At 41.9% G+C, this 23858-nt stretch overlaps 1 protein-coding gene across 1 annotated transcript in view; it reads left to right on the forward strand.

The window, feature by feature from the left end:
• Positions 1-23581, forward strand: part of LOC109526659 (contactin-3-like) — a 64923-nt gene extending 41342 nt beyond the window's left edge. The window contains exons 13-23 of the mRNA XM_019888084.1: positions 672-841; positions 3498-3615; positions 8325-8483; positions 12745-12894; positions 13534-13604; positions 14862-15096; positions 15476-15585; positions 17826-18012; positions 19676-19788; positions 20491-20659; positions 22434-23581. Of these exons, the coding sequence (XP_019743643.1) occupies positions 672-841; positions 3498-3615; positions 8325-8483; positions 12745-12894; positions 13534-13604; positions 14862-15096; positions 15476-15585; positions 17826-18012; positions 19676-19788; positions 20491-20659; positions 22434-22531 (1580 nt within the window). The 3' untranslated portion in view covers positions 22532-23581. The remainder of the gene's footprint in view (positions 1-671; positions 842-3497; positions 3616-8324; positions 8484-12744; positions 12895-13533; positions 13605-14861; positions 15097-15475; positions 15586-17825; positions 18013-19675; positions 19789-20490; positions 20660-22433) is intronic.
• The last annotated feature ends 277 nt before the right edge of the window (positions 23582-23858 follow it).

The following is a 23858-nucleotide window of genomic DNA, read 5'->3' on the forward strand; positions in this document are numbered from 1 at the left end:
ATAATAATGAAGAACTGTTGCCGAGGCCCGTAAAGCTTGGGATGCGCAATATGTTGATGACTGCTTGAAAATGATAATTTTGAGCAAACAGGAGCACTTTGAGAGGAATTTTATACTTTTTTGTAAGAGGCACCACTGGAACAGCATCGAGCATCGAGACCACTGCGGACTGGGATCATATCCCACCATGAGGAAATTCGGGGAGCTCTGAGCAATCGGGCGCGTTCATTGATTTCAACTCAAAAGCGTCCATTTGTCTTGTACGCCTTGTGTGAATTTGAAAACAATCAGATAAACCACCTTGAAGGAGAAGATTAATATATGACATTTGTTGACATTTCCTGGCGGTGCTGTGACTAATTAAGCAAAGCGATCTCTTCACAGCGGGACTTAGTGTAAATTTCACACAAGACACTCAGTCCTTCTTTACCTTGAGGAGTTCGCTGTATAATGAGTCAGCAAAGTTCATCACCAAGACACGTCCACATGCTTCAATAAAAGTTTGTGGTTCCAATTTTATAGCAATAGGACAAATTCTCTATGAAAAGGATCACCAACCTTTTTGAAATTGAGAGCTGCTTCTTGGGCACTAAGTCATCCAAAAGGCGACCTACCAGCTCTCCAGAATATATATACACATAATTTGTTTATTTATTTATTTTGTGTGCCAGATCCGACCAGAATTACACAGGGCCCACTAGACATGGAAATCATCGTAGGAGAGAGCATCGTGTTACCCTGTCAAGTGAGCAGCGATCCGGTCCTCGACGTTTCCTTTTCCTGGGCCTTCAACGGGCAGCTCATTGCCAATGATGACGGTCACTTCGAGCTGGTGGGCGGAGTGAGTGACCTTCGGCCGTCTTCCTCTTCAGAATGTGTGAATGGGCAGTTGGCACCTCTTTTCCACCCCCGCTTTCACTTCATCTATGCTGTTTGTTGAAAGAGAGAGCTTGACATTGAGATAGTCCTTGGGAGAGAAAAAAAAAAGAGAGAGAGAGTGCAACTCGTGTGATGCTACTTGTTTCTTCTTGACGACAACTGCTATGGGATGGGGGACACCCTTATAGATTTTCATTTTTCTCGGATGAATGGGTTTGTGTTGCTTGCTCTGTCAAAATACGCCTTTTGTGACTCTTGTGTTCATTTCTTTCTCACTCAGCCCGGCTCCTCCTTTCAGTTTCAGATGTTACTTTTACATTGTCGCACGCAACAGAAAGCGGATACGCATAATTAAAGGTGTCTTTAAAAAAGAACGAAAGCATGGCAAAGCCCCAAATGACAGTACACTTTCAGAACACCCTCGCACGCTTCGAGATGAATCATTCTTTGTGTGCGTGTGTGTGTGTGAGTGTGTGTGTGTGTGTGTGTGTGTGTTTTCTTATCTGAACAGAGACTCCCTTCCCCAGAAATGCTTGAATGTCCCCAGCTCAGAGAGATTATCAACTTAACTTTGCTGCTTCAAGGAATCTAATTTCCATAATTAAACCACGTTGGCACAACTTGCACTTTTTCCTCGCCAATGCCATGAGAACAATTTCTCCGCTAATTTACCATTCGTCCTTACAAATTCTCCCCCCCGCCCCCACTTCTCTCTATAAACCAGCAAACCTATAACTGTTCAAACATGAACGTCGAATTGCTTGCAACAGTTCTCTGAAGGTCGTGGGAATGACCGCGCAAATAGAAACGGGGCAAAGAGAGCGACGACATTGTTCAACAGAAAAATGACATTTCCCGCATTATGACAAATCGAGAACTTTACTCTTTCTCATCCAAGCCACAAGGTTCTGTCTGTATGATTTGACAATCTCCATCGTGTTCTGTGTTCTACCCGAGCAACATAAATTACATTCAGGTAAGACCAAAATGAGGGTTTTCTTTTGTGATTTTCAAAGATTTTATTTTTTTGGCTTCAGTGTTTTCACTGCTTTGATTTTTGAGCAAATCATTCATTACGTTACATTGTTGGAGTTTTTTTTTTTTTTTTACTTATTTGCTGTTTCCGCACAATGTGATAGTCCTTGAAAAAAAGCCACATGGTTTATAATCATAAAAAGACAGCTCGAAGCTTTTAAGAAACTAGAAAAGAGTTATAATTGTCCACAGAGTTTACATCTGGCGATGCTGTGGAAACTCTTGCCACAAAATCGTCAATGAAATTGTATCTGTTGGAAACAACCACATAGGGCAAGCCTGGCCTATTGAGGAGGGGCTACACAATTTTTCATCAGTGCTTATTGGGGCTGCAATTAAATCACGCACTTCCTAACCAGATGTATGACAACATTTCTAATAGAAATATGGACAAAGTATGTGCCCTTCATATATTTTGTTTTTGATCAGACATTTTCAATGCATGTATGAAAGATCCACTAGCCTAACCCAACAACCAACGGTTTGAAGCAAATTACAAAATAACGATGTGGTTATTTTGTTATTTGCTTCAATTTTTTGAAAGGGCTTACCTAAAATACAAAATACCATTGAAGGACTGCACAATACTGCTGAACAATAAACCATCAAAAATTATTTGGCATACTCAAATTGTGCTGTAAGTGCAACTCAGACCTATATGCCATCTAGTGGTGAGTGGTGATATTGCATGTTCAAACTACAGTGAACCCCTCCATAATCACCATTTAGCACTTGCAGATTGGCATATTTGCGGATTTTTAAAATATATTTGCATATTTGGGGTTTTTCATGGTTTTGCCTGTTCTTTCCCCCATTTTTTTACAGAAAATGCATATTCAATGTTTCTTGGCATTTTTAAAGAATTTTTGCGGTTTGTAAAAAAAAAAAAAAAGTGTTTTGTTTTGTTTTGTTTTTTTTTTTTGCTTGTTTTGTTTTGTTCCCCCCCATTAATTAAGGGGTCATTTGGAGTGTGCTGCGTCCAATTGCTCATCCTTACTCTGAATAATACTTCAGGTTACCAGGATCCTTTAGAGTGGTGCAAAGATTGCCTTTCCTCAAAAAAAAAAAAAAGATGGAAAAAAAAAACATGGTTACATGTCTTTCAATCTTTGACCACTTCCAGCCAGAAGATACCAATTAACCGAATCACAATTCTCATTACTGTCATTGCTCAGTCATGTTGGGCTTGACTCTATTCACTTTCCTTCTTCCCACTCCTTATTTGAGGGCACGTGTAAAGCGATTGCAAATGTTGACATGGTGATATCTTTTTTTTCTTTGTACAAATATATCACACGGTTGTTTGATTTCTCTCCCCCCCCCCCAAAAAAAAAGAGAGATTTGTGCTGGCCTGCTCAAAAACAAACACAAGAAAAAAAATCAATCAATCTATGACTGTATATGAGATCTTGCTTCGAAGCAGGTCTTTCAAGAAAAATATCCGCCGCATTTGCAAAACCGTTTTTCTTCCTTGTCCTTTTTATTTACACCACCTCAAACTTGCCCCAACTCCATCCGCTACGAAGCTGTCACACGCTCTGTAATCTTTCATGCAACATAAAGCTTTCTCTTCTCCTTGCCAGAGAACTGCGGGAGATCTGATGATCAGGAATATTCAGCTAAACCACACGGGCAAATACATCTGCGTGGTGGACACGGATGTGGAAAGCCTCTCAGCCGTGGCTGTATTGATCGTGAAAGGTAAGAGAAGGTCTCCACTGCACTGAATGCGCTAATTAAAACGGGGCTCAGAGCATGGAGTCTGTTTGGAAGTCCTGCCAGGCAGAAATTAAAAATCCCACCCAACTTTGAAAGTGTGCGAAAGCCACAAATTGATCCAAAATACTATTTCGGCCCGATGTGTCGGCAAACTGTTTTGTTCCGAAAAGATAAAGCACAATTTATCTTCGAGGAAGAGACATTATCCATGCATGCTTCTCTCCGGGTGCGTATTGTTCACTCAGGCTTTTAAGCTCAAATAGCTTTGGTTTCAGCGACTGAATGGAGGGAAGCTAAACTGCCCACATTGTCATCAACCTGAATCTGCAGGTTTTATTTGCAGTTTTTGTTTGCATTCTCACACATTTGATTACAACAAATACAACAGCCTTGTTTTTCTGTCAGCCATCTTTCCTCTATTGCAGCCAATAGTCATGCATGACTATAAGGGCACCCTCTGTCATGAGCGACATCAGACATTTTTTAATTTAATAAGCTGATTTGTATGGCAGCTGGGTGAGAGTAGCTTGGCTCCTCGATTGGATCAATGTGCCAAATTGCGGCGCAAATTGACACTACACAAATGTGTTAAATGCCAAACGAGTGCAGAGAGGATGTTCAGCATGTGAAAAGGTTAGAAGCATACAGGAACTGCGGAGGAAACTCTGAAGTCCACAGGCTCACCGTCACTAAACCTTATAAACTGTACAGGCAGTTCTTAACTTCATACAAGTGGAAAATATTTTTTTGATAGATAGAAAGATAGATAGATAGATGTACATCCATTCTCTGAACCGCTTTATCCTTACAAGGGTTGCCAGGGGTGGAGCCTATCCCCACTGTCCTCGGAAAGAAACAACCATCCGCACTCACACTCACACCTAGGGACAATGTAGAGTGTTCAGCCTGCCAGGCATGTTTTCGGAATGTGGGAGGAAACCAGAGTACCCGCAGAAAACCCACCTCGGCCCGGGGAGAACATGCAAACTCCAAGGGATCGAACCCACAACCTCTGCACTGTGAGGTCGACGCGCTAACACACACACACACACACACACACACACACACACATATACACATATACATATACACACACTTACATATGTACATGAATATACAACACACACACACAGTAATCCATGGATGTTTATCATTGAGGAGGTAGTGTGTAAGGACGTTTGCAAGATTTACTTGTATTTATTTATTTTTTTAAATGTGTATCCAGCTAGACGGACAGTCAGTGTTTGTTTGTCAGGTTGTTGATTCAGTTGAAAGATATGTTAAACATATTGGAGTCAAATAGCTGTAATATCTGAGGGCTAAGTGGAAATAAAGCTTGCTCTTAATAGAAACAATGCATGTCAAGTGAAGTGAATCCTGCCTGCGACTCTACATTATTTATACAGAACATCCTGCTGACGGCAGCTGTCACCGCCGTGCCATTCCACACGCATCAAGCGGCTTCAAACGTTAGGCAGCAAACCATGAAGCTAGTGGCAACCAAGCGATGTGTCATTTCAGATATTACTTTCCAGTACAGCTGCCAGCTGATATGATGTGTGGAAACCTTGCTTCCTTTCAACCTGTGGCCAATCTATAATGATAGCAAGAAAAAAGCTCTTTAAACAAAGATTAGAATCCAGAAACGAAATTTGTAATGTCCACAATTGGGAGAGCCCACATTTGCAGCACTAAAGTAGACAACAGCAGCAGCAGCACAAAGTATTCATTTCACAGAATCAAAATCCCCAAATATCTCCATCAACGGTTGTGACCGTCAGGTTCTTATTGTCGGCAATTCATAACTCACTTTTATTTCAGATCAGACAACAAAGACATTGCGTTGTTAAATACTGTACAGCCATTGAAAACACAAAACAACCACAAATGCTTCCATGTGTAAAGGTTTGGCCTTAACTGAGCATGCCTTCTTGTGCCGCGTGACCGTGTAGCTTTACACCACCGTTTGAACAGTCCATTGCATGTTATTCATAACCTGGTAACATCCTCTCTCACGATCGTTCCAAACAGCGGACCCCCAGTAATTTGTTACCTATTTGCCACCCTCCTAATCTACAGCATGTACAGCATATATTTCGACCGGCACATGCAATCAAAGGGAACAGCAGCAGTACCTCTACAGCAGATACTACTGAATATAAAATCGGGCCGATGTGAATGACAAACTGCAAATGAATAGATACTATAGGCAGACGTTAATGTGAATAGGAATACTCAGCAGCATTGTACGAAGAAAAAAAGGATTAATAGTTGCTATATAAGCGTTTGGGCGGCCCGGTGGTCCACTGGTTTGTGCGTCGGCCTCAAAGTGCAAAGGTGCAGGGTTCGATTCCGGCTCCGGCCTTCCTCTGTGGAGTTTGCATGTTCTTCCCTGTGCCTGCGTGGGTTTTCTCTGGGTACTCCGGTTTCCTCCCACATTCCAAAAAACATGCGTGGCAGGTTAATGAAACACTCTAAATTTTCCCAAGGTGTGAGTGTGAGCACGGATGATTGTTTGTCTCTGTGTGCCCTGCGATTGGCTGGCAACCGGTTCAGGGTGTCCCCCGCCTACTTCCCGAAGACAGCTGGGATAGGCCCCAGCACGCCCCGCGACCCTTGTGAGGATAAGCGGATCGGAAAATGGATGGATGGATGGTTATAAGCAGTTGATCAGGAAATTGAAATTACGGCAATATGCTACACACACTGTCATGTAAAGCGGCAAGTAGGCAGTGGCAATGTGTGTGATGGTTGTACAGCGCATTGGATCAACAATGCAGTATATACAGTATATGCAGTTGTAAAAGAAATCAGCAATCATAACTCTCAGCAGTGGAACGACAATTACACATATTTTCAATTACGAGTCTACACACTATGACAGCAACGTTGGTTGGAAAGTCTGACAGCAGCAGGAAGGAAAGTGGGGAATGTGCTTCTATGAGAACTCTAATTTAGGTGTTTGAGGTTGTTATTTTAATTTTTTTTTAACACAGAATTATGATGCTGGGGAAAATTGTTTTTGTTGTGTGAGTTGTGAAGGGAAGCACGGGCTAGGCACGGATTGTCACCAAAGGTTGAGCTACACTATATGAACAGAAATATAGGGACTAGCTACACCAGCTGCCATTTCTCCATGAAGACTTCCTTCAAGATGTTGGGGGGGTTTCTGATCCCATTAATCCAGATGAAATTTGTGACATCACAATCTCTTGTAATACATCCTAATCCAGCTCACCCCGGATTGACTGATTAATTCATTCCGGAAAGATGTGTCTGACTACTTTGGACCACAAAGTGTACATTGAAGCATTAGCAGGCTGGCTGGATCATGAACACTGTAGTAATTTTCGTTGAACACAGTGCAGTGGTAAATTTTTACAATCTTCTCAATGGCGCTGAAGGTCAATGATCTTTTTCTCTTGGCGCTCCGGAATAGTTATTGCTCCCTTCCCCCGCCCTCCCCCCTAATTATATTTACCACGGGAGTGTTTTTGATACCACTCTAGTTAGTACTTCATAAACAGTACACTGTGGCATGCTGGCCCTCGGGAAAGTCAGTGCTTAAAGACGATGTACCATGTGGATGAGGTCTAAAATTGTTGTCATTGTCCCTGTCCTCTAGACAGGTGACAATTTGATCATCATATCCAGGCTGTCACATTTACCAGATCATTTCCATATTACAAAGCAAGGCATTCTCATGCCACATATGTTTACCCCGAGCCTTATCTATAGTCATAAAGATCTATAAAATATTCCCTTATGAAACAATTGGCACACGTTTTGGGGAACGATGGCAGCTCGCTCTTGCTTCTTCCAGAAAAATGTAATAAAGAATATGTATAATTGAGTGATGATTGCTTTTGAGTCGCCATTACTATTTATTTGCAAGGTCATACGTTGTTATTTTTCTTATCAAGATCCACTAATGACTTTTGCTGAGATCAATATTTCTGTTTCAAGCACAAATGTATGCCACCAGGGTGGAGAACAAAAGGTGAATATGGAAACACTGTCAGCGGACTGTACAACTTCAGTGTACCACAAAACCTATTGTTTGCTTGTTAAAAAAAGATGTAACTCCTTCCATAATTAGAGTATATAATTTGTTTCTGTTTAAGAGCCACTTTAGTGCGTGAGCCCTGGCTCGGGGGGGTTGTTATTCTGCGGTGCACCTCATAGCTCTCTTCAGGTCTATTATTTCTGATGAGCTGACACCTTCATTAGAACAGGAAACAGGAGATGAGGATGAAACACTCCTCAAAAGAAGGAATAATAGAAATAAATGATTAAATGCTGATCCTTCTCAACTCTGAAGCCCTTTTTCATCTTTAACTCTCATTTTCTTTTTTAACGTGACTCCCGGCATCTACTCGTGTTTGCTCTTTCATCGATCATTTACCAGGAGGGCCATGAAAGGGAAATATTGTGGCTTGAATGAATATCGCGGGATAAATTGTGAATTCAATTTTAATTCCCCATGAAGGGCATCACCTCTCTTCGAACTCGAAACTCAAGAAATATTGGCCCGTGCTCATATCGATTTTAAGGTGATAAGGCTTTTGGCTAAGGGCTGACGATCACGGGGAGAAATATTTTATTCATGCCAACACGTTCCTTGGAGCTGTGTGAGTGCGTGCACCCATGTTGTGTACCTCTCAATGTGTGTGTCGTTGTGATTGAGCCAGGCCCGCCAAGCCCACCGGAGTCTGTGACAGTGGAGGAGGTGACAGACAGCACAGCCCAGCTGGTGTGGACCCCCGGCCGAGACAACGGGAGCCCTCTCATCAATTACATCGTTCAGACCAGGACGCTTTTCACTGTGGGCTGGCAAAGGGTGAACACTGGTAGGAAACCCTTCAAAGAATCGTTCATTTAATTGCACACCTTCTCCGACATCTTGCGGCCCTCCGTAGGGAGATTCACCTCGAACTCTTGTGAAGAGGACAGAGTTAGAGGTCAGCTGCACAGGTGGAGGTGCCTTACTTAATCAATGTGGTGGTCAGTCAGACTCACCAGAGCCACTTCACACCTGTGTCAGTCAAACCAAAGGTCGCTCATCTTCTCATCGGGTTGACTCTTTATTGTGCAAGGAGCCATGTTCGGCAACTGAATTGACTTTAGGCACCTCACTAAAGCTGAGGACACATCCAGAAAATGGGGCTAAATTTGAGCATTTTCCCTTCCTTGCAATCAAAGTTAGAAAAGTCTGATCAGCCTGCTGTGTCCAAAATCGTTCCTGTTCGTATTCTATCTTGAGCCACGCCCACGTAGGAGCGCGGCACAGCCTAAGCAATGTTTTTGGCATCTTCCTATGTGTGGCTCCACGGTCGTAACTGGTTTCAAATGGTTAGTGTGCAAGTATCCAAATACTGTAGCCCATTTCATGCCCAAGGCAACTCAATGTGCTTCACACAAGCCAAGATAAAAGACCTACAAAGCATTACCAGTCGCAACAGTTGACAACATTCAGAAGCCAAGCAGAGAAAACCCAAGTATCTTCCAAAAATTACTAAAAGAACGTACATTGGCAACATTTAAACACATTAACAGAAAACTTTTTCGTTTCCTTGTGGTTTAGCTCAAGGTAACTTTGGTTCATCCAGTTGTTAATTTGCTCTCGACAGTGACACAAAACATTAATTGAACTGCTGTCATTTGGGGACAATGATAAATATAGCTGTGTGTCATCTGCATAACCACGATAGCCAACATTGCCGTTCTGACCCAAAGGTAACATATCGTCGCTGTCCTGTGAAAAACATGTATGCCCGTTTTTGTCATTTAAAATGTTTTTATATTGAGGTTTTTTTTTTTTTTATGACAAAATTGGACATACCTGTTTTTCACAGGACAGCAACAATGTACAGACTAAACAAAAGAGGTCCAAGCATTGACCCTTGAGGGACCCCACATGTCATGGCCATTCAATCAGATTCAAACTTCCGTTGGTCACAGAGTAACTCCTTTCCTCTACATAGGACCTGAACCATTTTAGGACTGTTCCATTTTAACTCACCCAGGTTTCCCACCAGTATACTGTACTGTTTTATGATCAATTGTATCAAATACTGCACTGTGATGTAATAAGACTAGATCAGACACCTTCCACTTCGTCAGCGTTCGATCTTATGCCATTTAGATCTTTAATAAGAGCAGATTCTGTTCTGCAATGAGGTTGGAAACCTGATTGGGATTTATCAAAATGTCAGTTTGAGTTCAAGAAATTGCTGAGTTGATTAAACACAACTTTCTCGACTGTCTTGCTTTTAATGAAAGAAAGGGTTGAGATGGGTCTATGATTTGCTAACAAGGAGACATCCAGCGCTCTTTTTTTTCAATCAATTGCTATTTTCAGGGGTTGAGGAAAACTGCCTGACTGAAGTCAACTGTTCATTATTTGACTCAGGAACTCAGTTTGAATAGATTTCGCGACAGTTTGGAAAACGTCACATGGCATTGTGTCAAGACAGTGAGGGTATGGTTCCAACTGCTGAAACAAATTTGTTCTAGTTTGTTGATCCACTGTATCAAATTCTGTCACGGTAATTGAATTATTCGTGGGTGATTTTAAGTGTGTGATCATTTTATCATTTTGTTGGTTTGTGATGAAACTGTATTTGACATGATGGATTGTACTTTTTCAATAAGGTAGCAGGCAAATTCATTGCAATTATCTCTTGAGAGGAGTTTTACCGTTTTTTTGGTGGATTTGTGAGTTTGTTGACCACAGCAAATAGAACACAAGGATTGTTTCGGTTTGTGCTCACGATTTCAGGAAAAACGTTTTCTAGCTTTTGCACACTCTTTCTTCATATTACAGACTTTGTAAGACTTTGAGAATGACACTTGAGGGAATGAGAGCCTTCTAATGCACTTGAGTAATTGTCTGGGGTTAAACATTTGAGTTCCAGAAATAAAATAATATTTAGTTGAAAGCACATGTGGTCGAAACGTGTTTTAGACAAAAGCAGCATCTAAAGGACTATTGGAACAAGGCTGTTCTACTTGGAAAAAAAATATCTGAGTAAGTGGTGAGTGCCATGACTCATTCAAAAATATTGTTCCTTTCAATTCAGTTCAAGTAGTCTTTATCAATTCAGTTCTTTCACCATTGAGTGTCGCTGGGAAGCTCGAGACTAACAGGCTATTTTTAGCGGAAGCATTGTCAACTGATTATCTGTTACTCACAGGGCACATGCTGACAAACAACTCATATCCATCCCTACAGATAATTTTCAATTAATCAGCCTGGCGGGGAAGGGGGGGGGGTGGAACATAGAGCATGCAAGTATGGAGGAGAACATGCTAACTCCACACACAAAGAGGGCCATGCCTTGGATTTGAATACAGAAACCCTGGAGCCAAGTGAACCCAGTATGATAGACATCACAACCACATGCATCACAGGGCTTGCCTTTCATTTCAGTGTTTCACAATTGATTATGTAGGAGGCAGGACTGTTTTAGAATTGTCTATGTTGATGTTAAAAGAAAATTTCCTTTGCTGTGTGTTCACAAACACCCTCAAATAATTTATTTGGTGATTTCCTTGCTAAAGTTTTTGTTTTTGATGTTTGATCTTCTTAGTGCCTTTGAAGGCACCATTTGAATTTACGTTTTTCGGAGGCCGACATTAAACGCCTCTCGAGCCGGACGAAGAAGAGAAGGCACGATGTCGGAGAGAGACGTGTTTGTGTTTGTCTGAGAGTGTTAAAGAATTAATCAAGTGTACGTTTAAAAAACAACAACACTGCGGCTCTTTTTGCCGCGGAGCTGCAACAATTAGAAGTAAATCTGGAATTGTTGTCATCAACAAGAGGGTCTGATTACCACAAGCAAGACACAATACTCATGTAACAATAGTGTTTCTAGACCTGTAATTTAAGATAGCAAATTCTGCCCCCCCCCTCCCCCCCAAAAACAAAACTTGTTGATGAATGCATTTGCGTTTCTATCTTGCCAGCTAGCTTTTTGCCCTGCAATGCGGTTGTGATTATGAAAATGAACTGGCCCCTGTGATTGAATTTTTGGATGTCAACTCTGTCAGGGACCTTCAAAAGAATGGTGTGGTGAAAAAAAAAAATCATCTATTGCAATAATTTATTGCAGCACTTGGTACTGTGAAATCTAATCTCAGTACACTTCTTGTTCTAAGGATAGTGTGGAACAAGAGTCGAGTCTGTCGTGAATCCTGCGGAGGATAAAGATCCAACAATTTAGAAATAGCCTGCACAGGCAAGAAAATAAAAAAAAAAACAAAAGCCCCATTAGTGTCCACGGTCCAGCGTTCTGGAGCAAAATGACAACCAAACAGAGTTTGAACTCTGCCTCCAGATACCTAATCAGGGGAACACAAAGTTAAATAATTGAAGCTCATAAATTCACAGTTGGGCAACAAACAGGTGCTCTTCTGCACTGCAGACCAATAAACCTGAACTTCCAGTGACCATTCCCGAGTCTCGACTCCAATCTACAGCTCGACTCTCAATCATCCAAATTGTCTTCAAATTATGGAACGCACAATTGGCCCTCACATTCCACATTCACGGTCATTAAAAGTCCTTTTCACTAGCCAATGTAATGTTTTCAATGGCTCATCTGCATCAGTAGAGATCCCCCGAATATTAACCCCAGAAATGTGACGGTATTCAACACTGTAGCTGTCCCCTGGTGGCCAGTCAATCACAAGACACGGAGAGACAAACAAACATTCGCCACACTCACGTTCACAGATTCTTCAATGAACATATTTTTTTGGGGGGAATGTGGGAGAAGGTCGGAATACTTGGAGAAAACTCACGCAAGCGTGAGGAAAACATGAAAACGGCAGGAAGGCTCGACATTCATTCTCCTTTTGTGAGGCTGCATGGCATACGAATCCTCGCGCCTCACCATGCTGCCTGCACTTTTCTACAACAAAACAAGCATATTATTTTACTGAATTAGGTCATCGGCTTTTTGTTTTATTATAAATGAACGTTTTGTTACTGTTGTGGAATGACTTCTCTTAGTATGAGGATTTGTCAAGCTTTCAGTCCATTGGCATCGGTAGGATTTTTCCTCTGAATTTCCATCACGCAGTTGTATCAATTGTGTGTTTTTGTAGTTCCAGAGACAATTGATGGGAGCACGCTGACGGCCACTGTGGTGGATCTTAATGCCTGGGTGGAGTATGAGTTTCGGGTATTGGCCAGAAACAGCGTCGGAGTTGGAGAACCCAGCCCTGTGTCGCTCAAGACAAGGACAGAGGATGCAGGTACATCAATGTAATCATCTAAGATCATTTGGCAAATGACAACAGGAGAGGAAAAAAGACAATTCTAGTGTGTTTTTGTCGACATCAGCCTGTCCAATTATGCAGAGGTGCAATTTAAGTTTTCGTTCGGATCTGAAGTTGATATTTCACCCTCTCAGGGATGGCGGTTACTGCAGTGGACAACTTATCGTGTTACATGTCACAGGGTGCACGCAAGGGTTAAGATGCTTCCTACAGATCTTCTGATTAGACTGTTTCCATTTATGACATCATAATAAAATAATTTGTCCTCAGCCAAACTTTGAAACATCTTTGCCCGCTTTTATTTGATTTGAACCAAATTGGGTGCGTACGCAACATTTGCAAAATGAGTTTTATCCAGACCTGGTTCAGATGGTAGCAATTAAAATTCCACATTGAAAATCCTATTGAGAGCCTATTAAATGTCTTCAGTCTCATCAAATCATATCGTGAGGGCCTTGTGAAATGGTGTTCCCTTGAATGCAGAGAAAATTCTTATTCTGGTGAAATCTTTGTCTCTTTGAAGCCTTGGCAAATGTCTCTGCTCTCTGAGTGCTCTTGTTCTTTTTCAAAAGTTTTGTTGTTTGTGGAGGTGTTGACAAGTTCTCTGTTGTGTAGTCCCTGATGCGGCGCCAGGTGATGTGGGCGGAGGAGGCGGAAGCAGGTCAGAGTTGGTCATCACATGGGAGGTAAGTCATCGATCTTATGTTGTTCGTTTTTAAGGGATCATCAACCCCCACAAGTGTCACACTAACCGCAGACAAATTTTCAAGACTGGCCTGTTTACTATTCTTCCGTCAGTTGTGCAATGCAATGAAGTGGTGGCGCAGGTCACTTACAATCATTGCTAATTGTAATTGAAGATACAGAAAGTAGGCGGCCCGGTGGTCGACTGGTTATCGCGTCGACCTCACAGTGCAGAGGTCGTGGGTTCGATCCCGGCTCCGGCCTTCCTGCGTGGAGTTTTCATGTTCTCCTCGGGCCTGCGTGGATTTTCTCTGGGTACCCCGGTTTCCTTCCACATTCCAAAAAACATGCATGGCAGGCTGATTGAACACTCTAAATTGTCCGTAGGTTTGAGTGTGAGCACGGATTGTTGTACGTCCCTGTGTGCCCTGCGATTGGCTGGCAACCGGTTCAGGGTGTCCCCCGCCTACTGCCCAAAGACAGCTGGGATAGGCTCCAGCACCCCTGGCAACCCTTGTGAGGATAAAGTAGATCAGAAAATGGATGGATGGCTTGAAAGTCCACTGCTGACCCCATTAAGAGCAGTGCACAAACAGTCTGCACTCCTTTTGTATATTTCATAAAGCGCAACTGACTCTCGGTCCATACAGACCGCTTCATCAGCCCTTCAAAAATCACTGCTCATGAAACATTTCCATTGTTTTTCTTTAGAGGCAATTGTGATTGAGATTAATTCTTAATACTAAAAAAAAAAAAAAAAAAAGAAAGATTCTGACGATCTACTTTGCTAGACGGACAGTTATTTTTTTGTGTCAGTTTTTCGTTTTCCTGGTATGCAGCCCCACAACTCTTAAGTTCCTATGAACCTATAAAAGACTACACTGGTCCAGTAGAGTTTTCTTGTTTTAATTACTAGACCCCAGTGAGCTGAACGTGCTTGTATAAAAAGGTGAATGCAGTTTATAAAGGAATTCCTCATTGCTGTTAAAATGTCGAGAGCTTCATTTTCATTTTTATGACAGGAGGGCTCATAAATTTGTTAAGCACCACGTATGAGGAGAAATAACGTTTTCATTGGAACGATACACTGTTGTGAGCTTGGACACTTTTAAAGCCATTCTCTTCGTTCCATATTGTCAGGTGGGTCTCAAAAGCAATTTGAGGGACACACAAACCGATCGCGTCGGCCCAAAGGCGGGATAAACGTGAGTGGTTTGTATATGTTTTAATATCACTATAGTTTTGTGTTTCAATCTCAGCCTGTCCCTGAAGAACTGCAGAATGGCGAAAGCTTTGGTTACATCATTGCTTTCCGAGCCTTCGGAGAAGTCAGCTGGACCCACGTGGCCACCTCTGCCCCTGGCGCATCCCGCTATGTGTACCGCAATGAAAGCATTGCGCCCTTTTCCCCGTTCCACGTCAAGGTCGGCACATATAACAGCAAAGGGCAGGGTCCCTTCAGCCCCGTGGTCACCATCTACTCCGCGGAGATAGGTAAGCCAATGAGGACCAGGGGAAAAAAAAAAAACATTTGTCAGGCTGCAAAACTTTGTGAATGCCAAATGAGGACAAAGGTGACAGAAGTGTTTTCGGCGAAAGCGCTCGAGAAAACCACGAGGCGTTCTGAGCAGGGCAAATAAATCTTCAAATTGAGGGTTCAAAACGGCAAGAAGATTGCTTGGAAATACGGTTTCACATATTTTGAAAACTCGAAATGCACTGACATTTACGTTGACGCCCTCTGAAAAGGTTTTGTTATTGCCATCATTTTGAAATGCTACCAATGGAATTCATGTTGAGAGAAACAGATTCATTCTTTGTGCTGATGTAAGAAGGCAGTGATGCTCAGTCCGCCTCCTATTGTCTGCTTCAGAGCCAAGCGGGCTGCCTGTGGGAGTTTGGGCCAGAAGCGTCTCAGCCTATGAGATCGAAGTGAATTGGCAGGCTCTCTCGTTCACCCCTGAAAGGGTTCTCGGTTATGAGGTACCTTTGACTTTTTTCCAGTTGAGAAACAGAAATTGCACGCAATTCAATTCAGATATTCGTCATCGACTCGGTCATTTGTTGCCCAGGGAAACGGTTGCTTCACACTGGCTGCTGTTATTGCCGAAAATTATATAGCGCTTTGTACCATTGCGACAGGCAACATGACAATGACAAACGGTTTGTGCTGCAACAAAAGAAAATGATGTGCCTGCACTTTTCACGCTGGCTATCATTGCAGGGTAACATCGTCAATGTAGTGGCCACACACAACATACATGGGCCAGTCGAATTGGGCGTAACTGGACATTTGCGCCTTTGTGCGCCATTGGTGGATAAACCTCGCGTTTTTCCGGCCTACCCTCACGGTCGTCTAGAAATTAGACTTGATTTCGTGCATGACTCCCCTTTCGGATTATGTCGGCGGCCATATGTGTGACGTGGGCAGTTGGAAGCCACATTGCACCTGCCGTCCGAATGTGACACCCCCCCCCACCCTCTCCAATTGTGACGCGGGTGCTCGTAAAATATTTTTAAGATGACAATGTTTACAATTCATTCAATGAATTGATTTATACCTACCACGTACGTCCACAAAGCCCCCAATCTATCTGCCTGTGCCTCGATTAAATACAGCAAAATTGCGTAAGACCACCTGCGCTGCAAAATAAACCCACTTTTTTGCCAGTCGAACATTTTGTCTGTTTTTTTTCACCAAATTGCAAGATTCGCTGAGGGCGGCACAGCAGGAACGCCAGTGAGGCGTAGCACGTCAACTCACATCACAAACATGCTGAATTAGTCTTTGACTGAGGCACGGAATTTTTTTACACCGAGCGCAGACTACATTCTGTTCCCAAATTAGCGGGTGCGTCGGGTGGCAGGGCTGCTTTGTGCGCCGGCACTCCGAGACAGGCGTAACGTGGCTCCGAACATGCTAGACTAGACGTGTGTGGGCACAAACGAGACGTTACACCCATTTTTATGCCGAGCGCATGGGCGCCGGATTATCAAAAAGAATTTGTTCCTGAAATATGCAACTTGATTTCCAGCCGACAATCATAAAGCTCGTCTTGAATTCATAAACCTGTTGTTATTGTTTGATTGATTTTTCCTCCACGTACAGCACTTTGTATGCAGCGATGCAATGGTTGTTTGAAAGTGATATATAAATCAAGTTGAGTTGTTTCAATGTAGGTAAACAGAAGGACAGCATAGGCTGGGAGACATTGTTCCTTACAGGGAATATGACTATTTGATTTTTAATCCAAATGTAGAGTCTGCTGTTGCCATGAATGATAATAAGTCACTCACTCTTTGAATGATGCAAAAAGTTCATTTTTATCACAGCGTTATTACTCTCCGGAGATGCTTTGGAGCTCTGACTTGGCAGATTGTGATGATGATGTGACTTCCTAAAAAAACAAAAACAAAACATATTTGCTTCAAATTGTCCATCTCATAAAGTTTCTTTTTGTGCTAAGAAATGAGAGTGTCAAGGGGGCAACCGGTAGCTTTATTTCTTTCAGTGTTATTGACCGAATCTGCAAAAACATTCTGTTCTTTGTGACATGTCACAATACCATGAGTTTTTAATTTAAATCTGTTTTGCTTTAAAGTTGACCGTTTAAGATACTCGAGTATTGACTTTGGATTTAGATGTAGGCAATTAGATGCGTCTGTGTCTGTGAAACAATTTTTTATTGTTAATACTTCTATTACACGATATTGTGTCCATCCACATTAAATATCCAGAAAGTCATATTTTTACAATTGAAATATTGTTTTGATAAAAAAAAAAAAAAAAAAACCAACACATTTTGATGATAGAATTTTGGCCCTTCTGAGGTTTTGGGATCCGACGTGAGATAAACTGCACCACTGCGTCCATCGTAAATAATGGTTTAATATCTCGGAAAATCTATGATGTTTATGGCAGTCATTTTCGACTCAGACATCCTGTTCTTCTCTTTGCTGGCATAATAAGATGTCTTCCAAGTAAAATAAAATAAAGTCCGGCTGACTCACATCTCAGCGGATAGCTCGAATGCTGTGATCTCTCTTCAGAGGATGCAGTCGGAGGTGATCATTTAACAAGACCACATGCTGACAGATCCCAAACAAATCGGCCCTAATGGTTTTGTGCCACGCGCGAAATGAGATGCTTTCGTCCATCTCTTCCCCGTAACTTCAAGTCGTAACAGTTCGAGTCGGTTAACGTCAATCGATGTCCCGCCTAGGTGGTGTACTGGGAAGATGACACAAAACCAGAGACCATGGGGAAGGTTCGCGTTCCGTGGAACCACACCTCAGTGACAGTTAGCGGCTTGGCAGGGCACACGCAGTATTTCCTGACTGTCAGCGCCTTCAACACAGCGGGCACCGGCCCCTTCCTTCCTGCAATCAATGTTACCACAAAAAAACCTCGTAAGTCTTCCAGACACCCTGCTGCTCTGCTGCTTCATTTTGTTTACACTAGGATGATTATGTCGAGGTACAAACGATGGAGGGTACTGAGTTCATTGTCCCTCTGGCTTGGGTTTCTGATGTTCTCGGCAATGTCAGGGAAGACAAAGTCAATTACCGAGTGCCGGTACATCTTATTCCCAGTGCAAGAACGACTAACTCTCTATTCGGCCATTAGAAAAGTGTCAGACTGGGCTAAAATTTCGCCTCGCTCTCCTGTCCCCCGTTGGCTTGCACTCACGCTGTAAGGTTTCCACCTGTTCACATCTGCCTTGACTTTCTTATGCAGAGTTACATTGTCGCAGTTTTCCTGATTCTGTGATTAATTATTTGTGGTAGTCTGTGTATTTATATTGTGCAAGTTAGTCATGAATAACGAGAGGAGCAGTCACATGCTTCATGACGCCCCGCACACATATGCATGTGCTTGTGCATTAGGCGTGTCCGTTCATTACTTGACATAAATCTGTACGGTGTGTGCTCATTTTCAATGCTCAATCTAAATTCCATGGACTTGACTGACACGCGAATATTTCTAGTGGTTGAATTTATTTCTGTTGTGCACGGTGGCATTTAACATGAATCACTGGCGAGCGTAGCCATCAAAGTAATTACTGTATAGCATACACATATTCCAATAGTGGATTGTTGTGTATTAATAGGATAGTGTATGTCTCTCTCTCGATACAGTACTTATGAAACAATTTTACAAATACAAAATACTAATACTCTCCAAGTACTACGATGATGACAACCGTATTTTCCGCAATATAAGGCACACCTAAAATCACTCAATTTTCTCAAAAGCCGACAGTGCACCTTATATTCCAATAGGCCTTATATATGAATCAATATTCTGATTTCTTGGATGTAGTATTTTTAATGTTCTGTAAAGCACTTTGTTACAGCTGCAGCGGTTGTGAAAGCTCTGTATAAGTAAAGCTGTATTGTATTGTATTCCCTTTAGCGTAGCTTCATCTAGTGGATGCATAATGCAACCGCAGCCACTATTGTAGCTTCTATTCTATGCACCTTATAATCCGGTGCACCCTATATATGAAAACAGTTATAAAATAGGAGATTCATTGAAGATGCGTGTTATACTCCAAAGCGGCTTATAGTCCGGAAAATACGGAAATTAAAACCCAGTAGCGTAATGGATCAAAGCAGTGCTTTTATTTCTACAAAGTATATTTAATATGATTGTAAACCACTGGAAAATGATGCGCCATTCAAACATTTACAGTGCAAAAAAAAAAAAAAAAAATCAATGAATAAATTATTTTAAAAATATATTGTTCATATAAGTTAAATGGGGAAAAAAAACTTAAATGTAATAAAAACTCAAACTGTTTTTAAGTTTTTGGAACTCAATGCAAATTTCCCCAGTGTGGGTCAAATAAAGGTTATCTTATAATCTTTATAAAAGTTAAATACAAGTGAACTTTGCTTCGATAGTTATTCTTTTGCATACCACGAGAGAGCTTGCGTATCGCACTGACTGTAAAATCCCTGCTGTATCCCTGTTTTGCTCACTCTTATAATGATCCTTGCCTGACAGGGATGACAGCATATCTCGTCATTTTGTGACAGTTCCTAACTTTGCAACTATCTGACATCACAGCACCATCTCAACCGCCGCTGGATATTGAATGGACTCTAATTGGCTCCCAACTTTCTCTCTACTGGGAGCCTGTGGTGGCACTGGAGTCAGAGTCAGAAGTTACAGGTTACCAAGTGAGTCATTTCGTGTTTTAACACCGCCATGTGCGATGCTTAACCAGCGTATTCGATTCCCATCAAAGGTACTGAATTGCAAAAATCAAAACTTTGATGTAGTCCCTTGACCTTGGTACAGGCCGCATGGGTTCAGTTCCTTCTCAGTGATCTTGGAAATGTGCCTTGACTGGCAACCAGTCCTGGCCGTCGCCAGCCTTTTTGCCTGAAGTCAGCTGGAATAGGCTGCAGCACCGTACGACACGGAACAAGATAAGCAGATAACAAAATGGACAGATGATGGGTAATTTATAGCAGCTCTATTTAGACCAAGAGAGAGAGAGAGAGAGAGAGAGAGAGAAGAATAAGAATAAGAAAACCTTTATTCATCTCACAATGGAGAAATTTACAGCAGCAAAGTTATGAAAGGAAGAAAGAAGAAGAACAAAAGTGTAGGAGCTGCTGTAAAGGCAGCCACCCTCGCGGCGCCATCTTGAAGTCATAATAACAGAATAACAAAGTAATACAACACAACACATACAACACAGACAGTCATTCGATCTTAACCACTTTTCTGTAAACTCTGTTGTTTGAAGCAGAGAGAGAGAGAGAGAGAGAGAGAGAGAGAGAGAGAGAGAGATCACAAAATCTTTCCTTTTGAACATGGGCTGTGTGGGCTTCTTATCTGACCGTGTTCATTTCACCCACCTTTTTCCTTTTCAGTTGTCATACAGGAGAAGTCAACTCAAAGATGTAAACACGCTCACAACTACCAATTCAACAGCGGAGTTGAAGCTCCCTGAGGTCGACGATGAATACATCATTCATATTCAGTCCCTGAGTGAAGGAGGCCTGGGCCCTGCTTCAGATGCCATTCGAGTCCACCAGCTCAGTAAGCACCTTCTTTCACCTTTGAGTGGTTCAAGGAAACAGCTTTTTGCACTTGCATGAAAGGGAAACACTGACTTCAACACTTTTATTTGCCCACCTCAAATGCAATGTGTTATTTCAACGCTTGATTCCTCATACCGCTGAGCACGCCGAACATGACATGAGGTTAGGTCGTCATTCCGAAAGATCTCTATTTTCTGAGAACTGAGACGGTCTGAAAAAGAAGACACTTCACACATTTAACAGGCGGGAATTTGGTCCGGAGTTCACACACCGCATTCATTGAGTCCCCATCCCGCTCAGCGGGCTGGAACCGGCTGAGATTTGGCTAAATATTGCGGCACAATTCATCCCTGTCTCAGGTTGACTTTCCTGCATTACCACATGCAATTGACTGCCCTGTGTGACTCCGCGGGGGCTCGTCTTCAAGTGGCGATGCTCATTTGCATATAAAGCTACCTTTGATGCTCACTCCCCGAAAAAAAAAGCAATTAAGGGAGGTTTTAGACTCAATGTTGTATGACAAAAATTTATTTCTTTATGTGCCTCTACATTTAAGTATGCGGCAAGGGAAATGTGCTCGAAGAAACTCCAAAGCAGCATTACTTTTTTTTTTTTTTTTATAGATCCGGTGTTTCCGCATTTATTATGAAATCAAATTCCTTTGGTTTAATAATAACAACAAGGTAATACAAGGCATGAGCACAGATGTGAAAGCGTGTTGGGACCACACTGAATCTGAGGAGTGTGAATCGTAGTATGAGAATAAAATGTGAAACATTACAAGAACAAAGTTGTTAAGTAAAAAGTTGCAATATTATGAAGAATTTTTTGATTCATTGATGATTTGTTTATCGTCATTGTTATTATTATTGTTATTATTATTATTATTATTATTATTATTATTATTAGTAGTAGTAGTAGTAGTAGTAGTAGTAGTATTTTTATTATTAGTGGTACTAAGCGGTCCAGCACCCGGTTTTGGCGTGTCACTGTCCCAGCAAAAACTGTAAAGAAGTCTCTGGACTGGCACAAAATTTGAATGTGTTACTCTTGGGCCCATGGCCCGGCATCGTCTCTCAAGACATGTGGAAATGAGGGCTGTGCATCTCACCAATGAAAGACGACTTGTTATGTATTTTGAAACATGCAATATGATACAATTCAAGAACGGTAGATTTTTTAAGTGGAACGATTTGATTCGGCTGGATTCAATGGAATTTCAGTTTGATTTGATACGGTACCATTCTAACTTTTGTCATGTTAAATCATATGTAACAACATGTAAAAGCACCCCAAAGGCCAAACTATTCAAGGAGATTCGATTCAATGAAACAAAAAAATCATCAGCACCAATTTATCCCAATTTATATCGGGTGTGCATCTCTCCTAAAAGACGATTTGATGACATTCCTTGACACACGATTTTCCGATTCAAATTGATCTCCGCGATACACGTAATGTGTGTGATCTAACGAACTAACCAAACATTTGCCTGTCAAAAAAATGTGTTGATGTAACACACACAAACTGCCAGCAGATCATGTTGCCGTCGTATGCCAACTGCCACCTTAGAACGGCATCGAGCCTCTGAACGGAGTAGCAGGATACAGGCCAGCCCAATTCAAACCCTCCGAAAAACCTCATTTGAAGTCGTTTTAACCATCTGTTATTGTATCTTCCGGTTACACCTCTGCGATATCACATTTGGACAAGAACTGATTAGCTCAGATGGCTTTTTTTGACTGGCTCTCTGTCTTCTGTGTGTGCTACAGGTATGAGCGCTCGCGGCTCAAGAGCCTTGAATGCCGACGCATCGCTGCCCACCCTGCTCCTCCCCGTTGTAATATCAACATTCAGGTTGACACTGTGATGCTTTTGCTCTATTTTATTTGATTTTATTTACATTTTGACATGTGTCTCTTTCGGTTTGGAGATATTTTGCGGGTATGAGGTAGAAGCGGAGTGGAAACATTGGCTGTCTCCATTTTCAGCCTTTAGTTTCCTCTCTACTCAAGAATGATGCAGATGCCTTACTTCCATTCATGTGCCGCAGTCGTTTTAGCCTTCCTATTGTTATGATCCCATACACAGACTCTCATTAATGAAAATCTTTGCGTATTCCGGGCGACCGAATGAGAAGTGGCGGTTTGTCTTTTGTTTTTTGTTTTTTTTTCTCCCTCCGAATTGGCAAGCAGGAGCACAATACTTCGCATGCATCCGTGCCTTTTAAGCTCATTGACAGAGGAAAGCGACACTTAACAGCTATCTTCATCTTTACTTGCTTGTTGGCGGTCCTGTTCCAGATTCCGACTCATAAAAGTCAATTTACCTGATGTGATTTGATGACGGAGCGCTTCGTTTAGCATGAGGGCTCCTCAAGGTTTTTTTATGCTTGGGAGCAGTCCTTGTGGTTTCCCGCAAACTGATGGATCGGATTTTACTGAGCATTTACCAAGACTGCATCTCTGTGGAGATTGAGTCAGAGAGGTCTTCAAGTACTGCGGCGGTGCAAAATCAATCAGACTTCTACTTTCGTTTCGGGTCGGTGGCGTGAGGATCAATATATCACAAACTAACTAGATGGCACTTTATATTACAGCACTTAATAGATAAATATTAAGAGATCACCATTAAAACATAATTACCAAAATAATGACTAGGTCATGTGCTGATGTAATTTTGAGCTTGTGTACACGATGGGCCAAAAAAAAAACAAAAAGGTCATTGCTACACTTTCTAAGCATTAAGTGTCTGTTATGTCCAGTAAACAATGGTCAGTATATTGTAACCATATGTAAGGCCTTGTTGGTATTACTGTGGGTATTCAATATCATATACGGAATACAGCGTAAACAAAAGAGAAAAAATTTACCATATTTTCCACACTAAAAGGTGCACCGGATTATGAGGTGCAACTTCAATGAATGGCCTATTTTGTCATTTTTTTCATACATTGGGCGCACCCTATTATAAGACGCAATCTACAATGCATCCACTCGATGGAGCTACGCTCAAGGGAACGCCAACAGAATGAACAGATGTCAGTAAAACCTATTTAATAAAGCAGCGACACAGTTCACTTAACCAGCAGCAAGTTATAACATTGACTCGTTAACGTGGAACTCTCTTGCCGCTGCTTTATTTCCAACTGCGTAACCGATTGCCTTAAGTTTGAACTCTGCGTTGTCAGCATGTGT

This window comes from Hippocampus comes, unplaced genomic scaffold, assembly GCF_001891065.2.
Source record: "Hippocampus comes isolate QL1 unplaced genomic scaffold, H_comes_QL1_v1.1 scaffold14, whole genome shotgun sequence".
Lineage (NCBI taxonomy): Eukaryota > Metazoa > Chordata > Actinopteri > Syngnathiformes > Syngnathidae > Hippocampus > Hippocampus comes.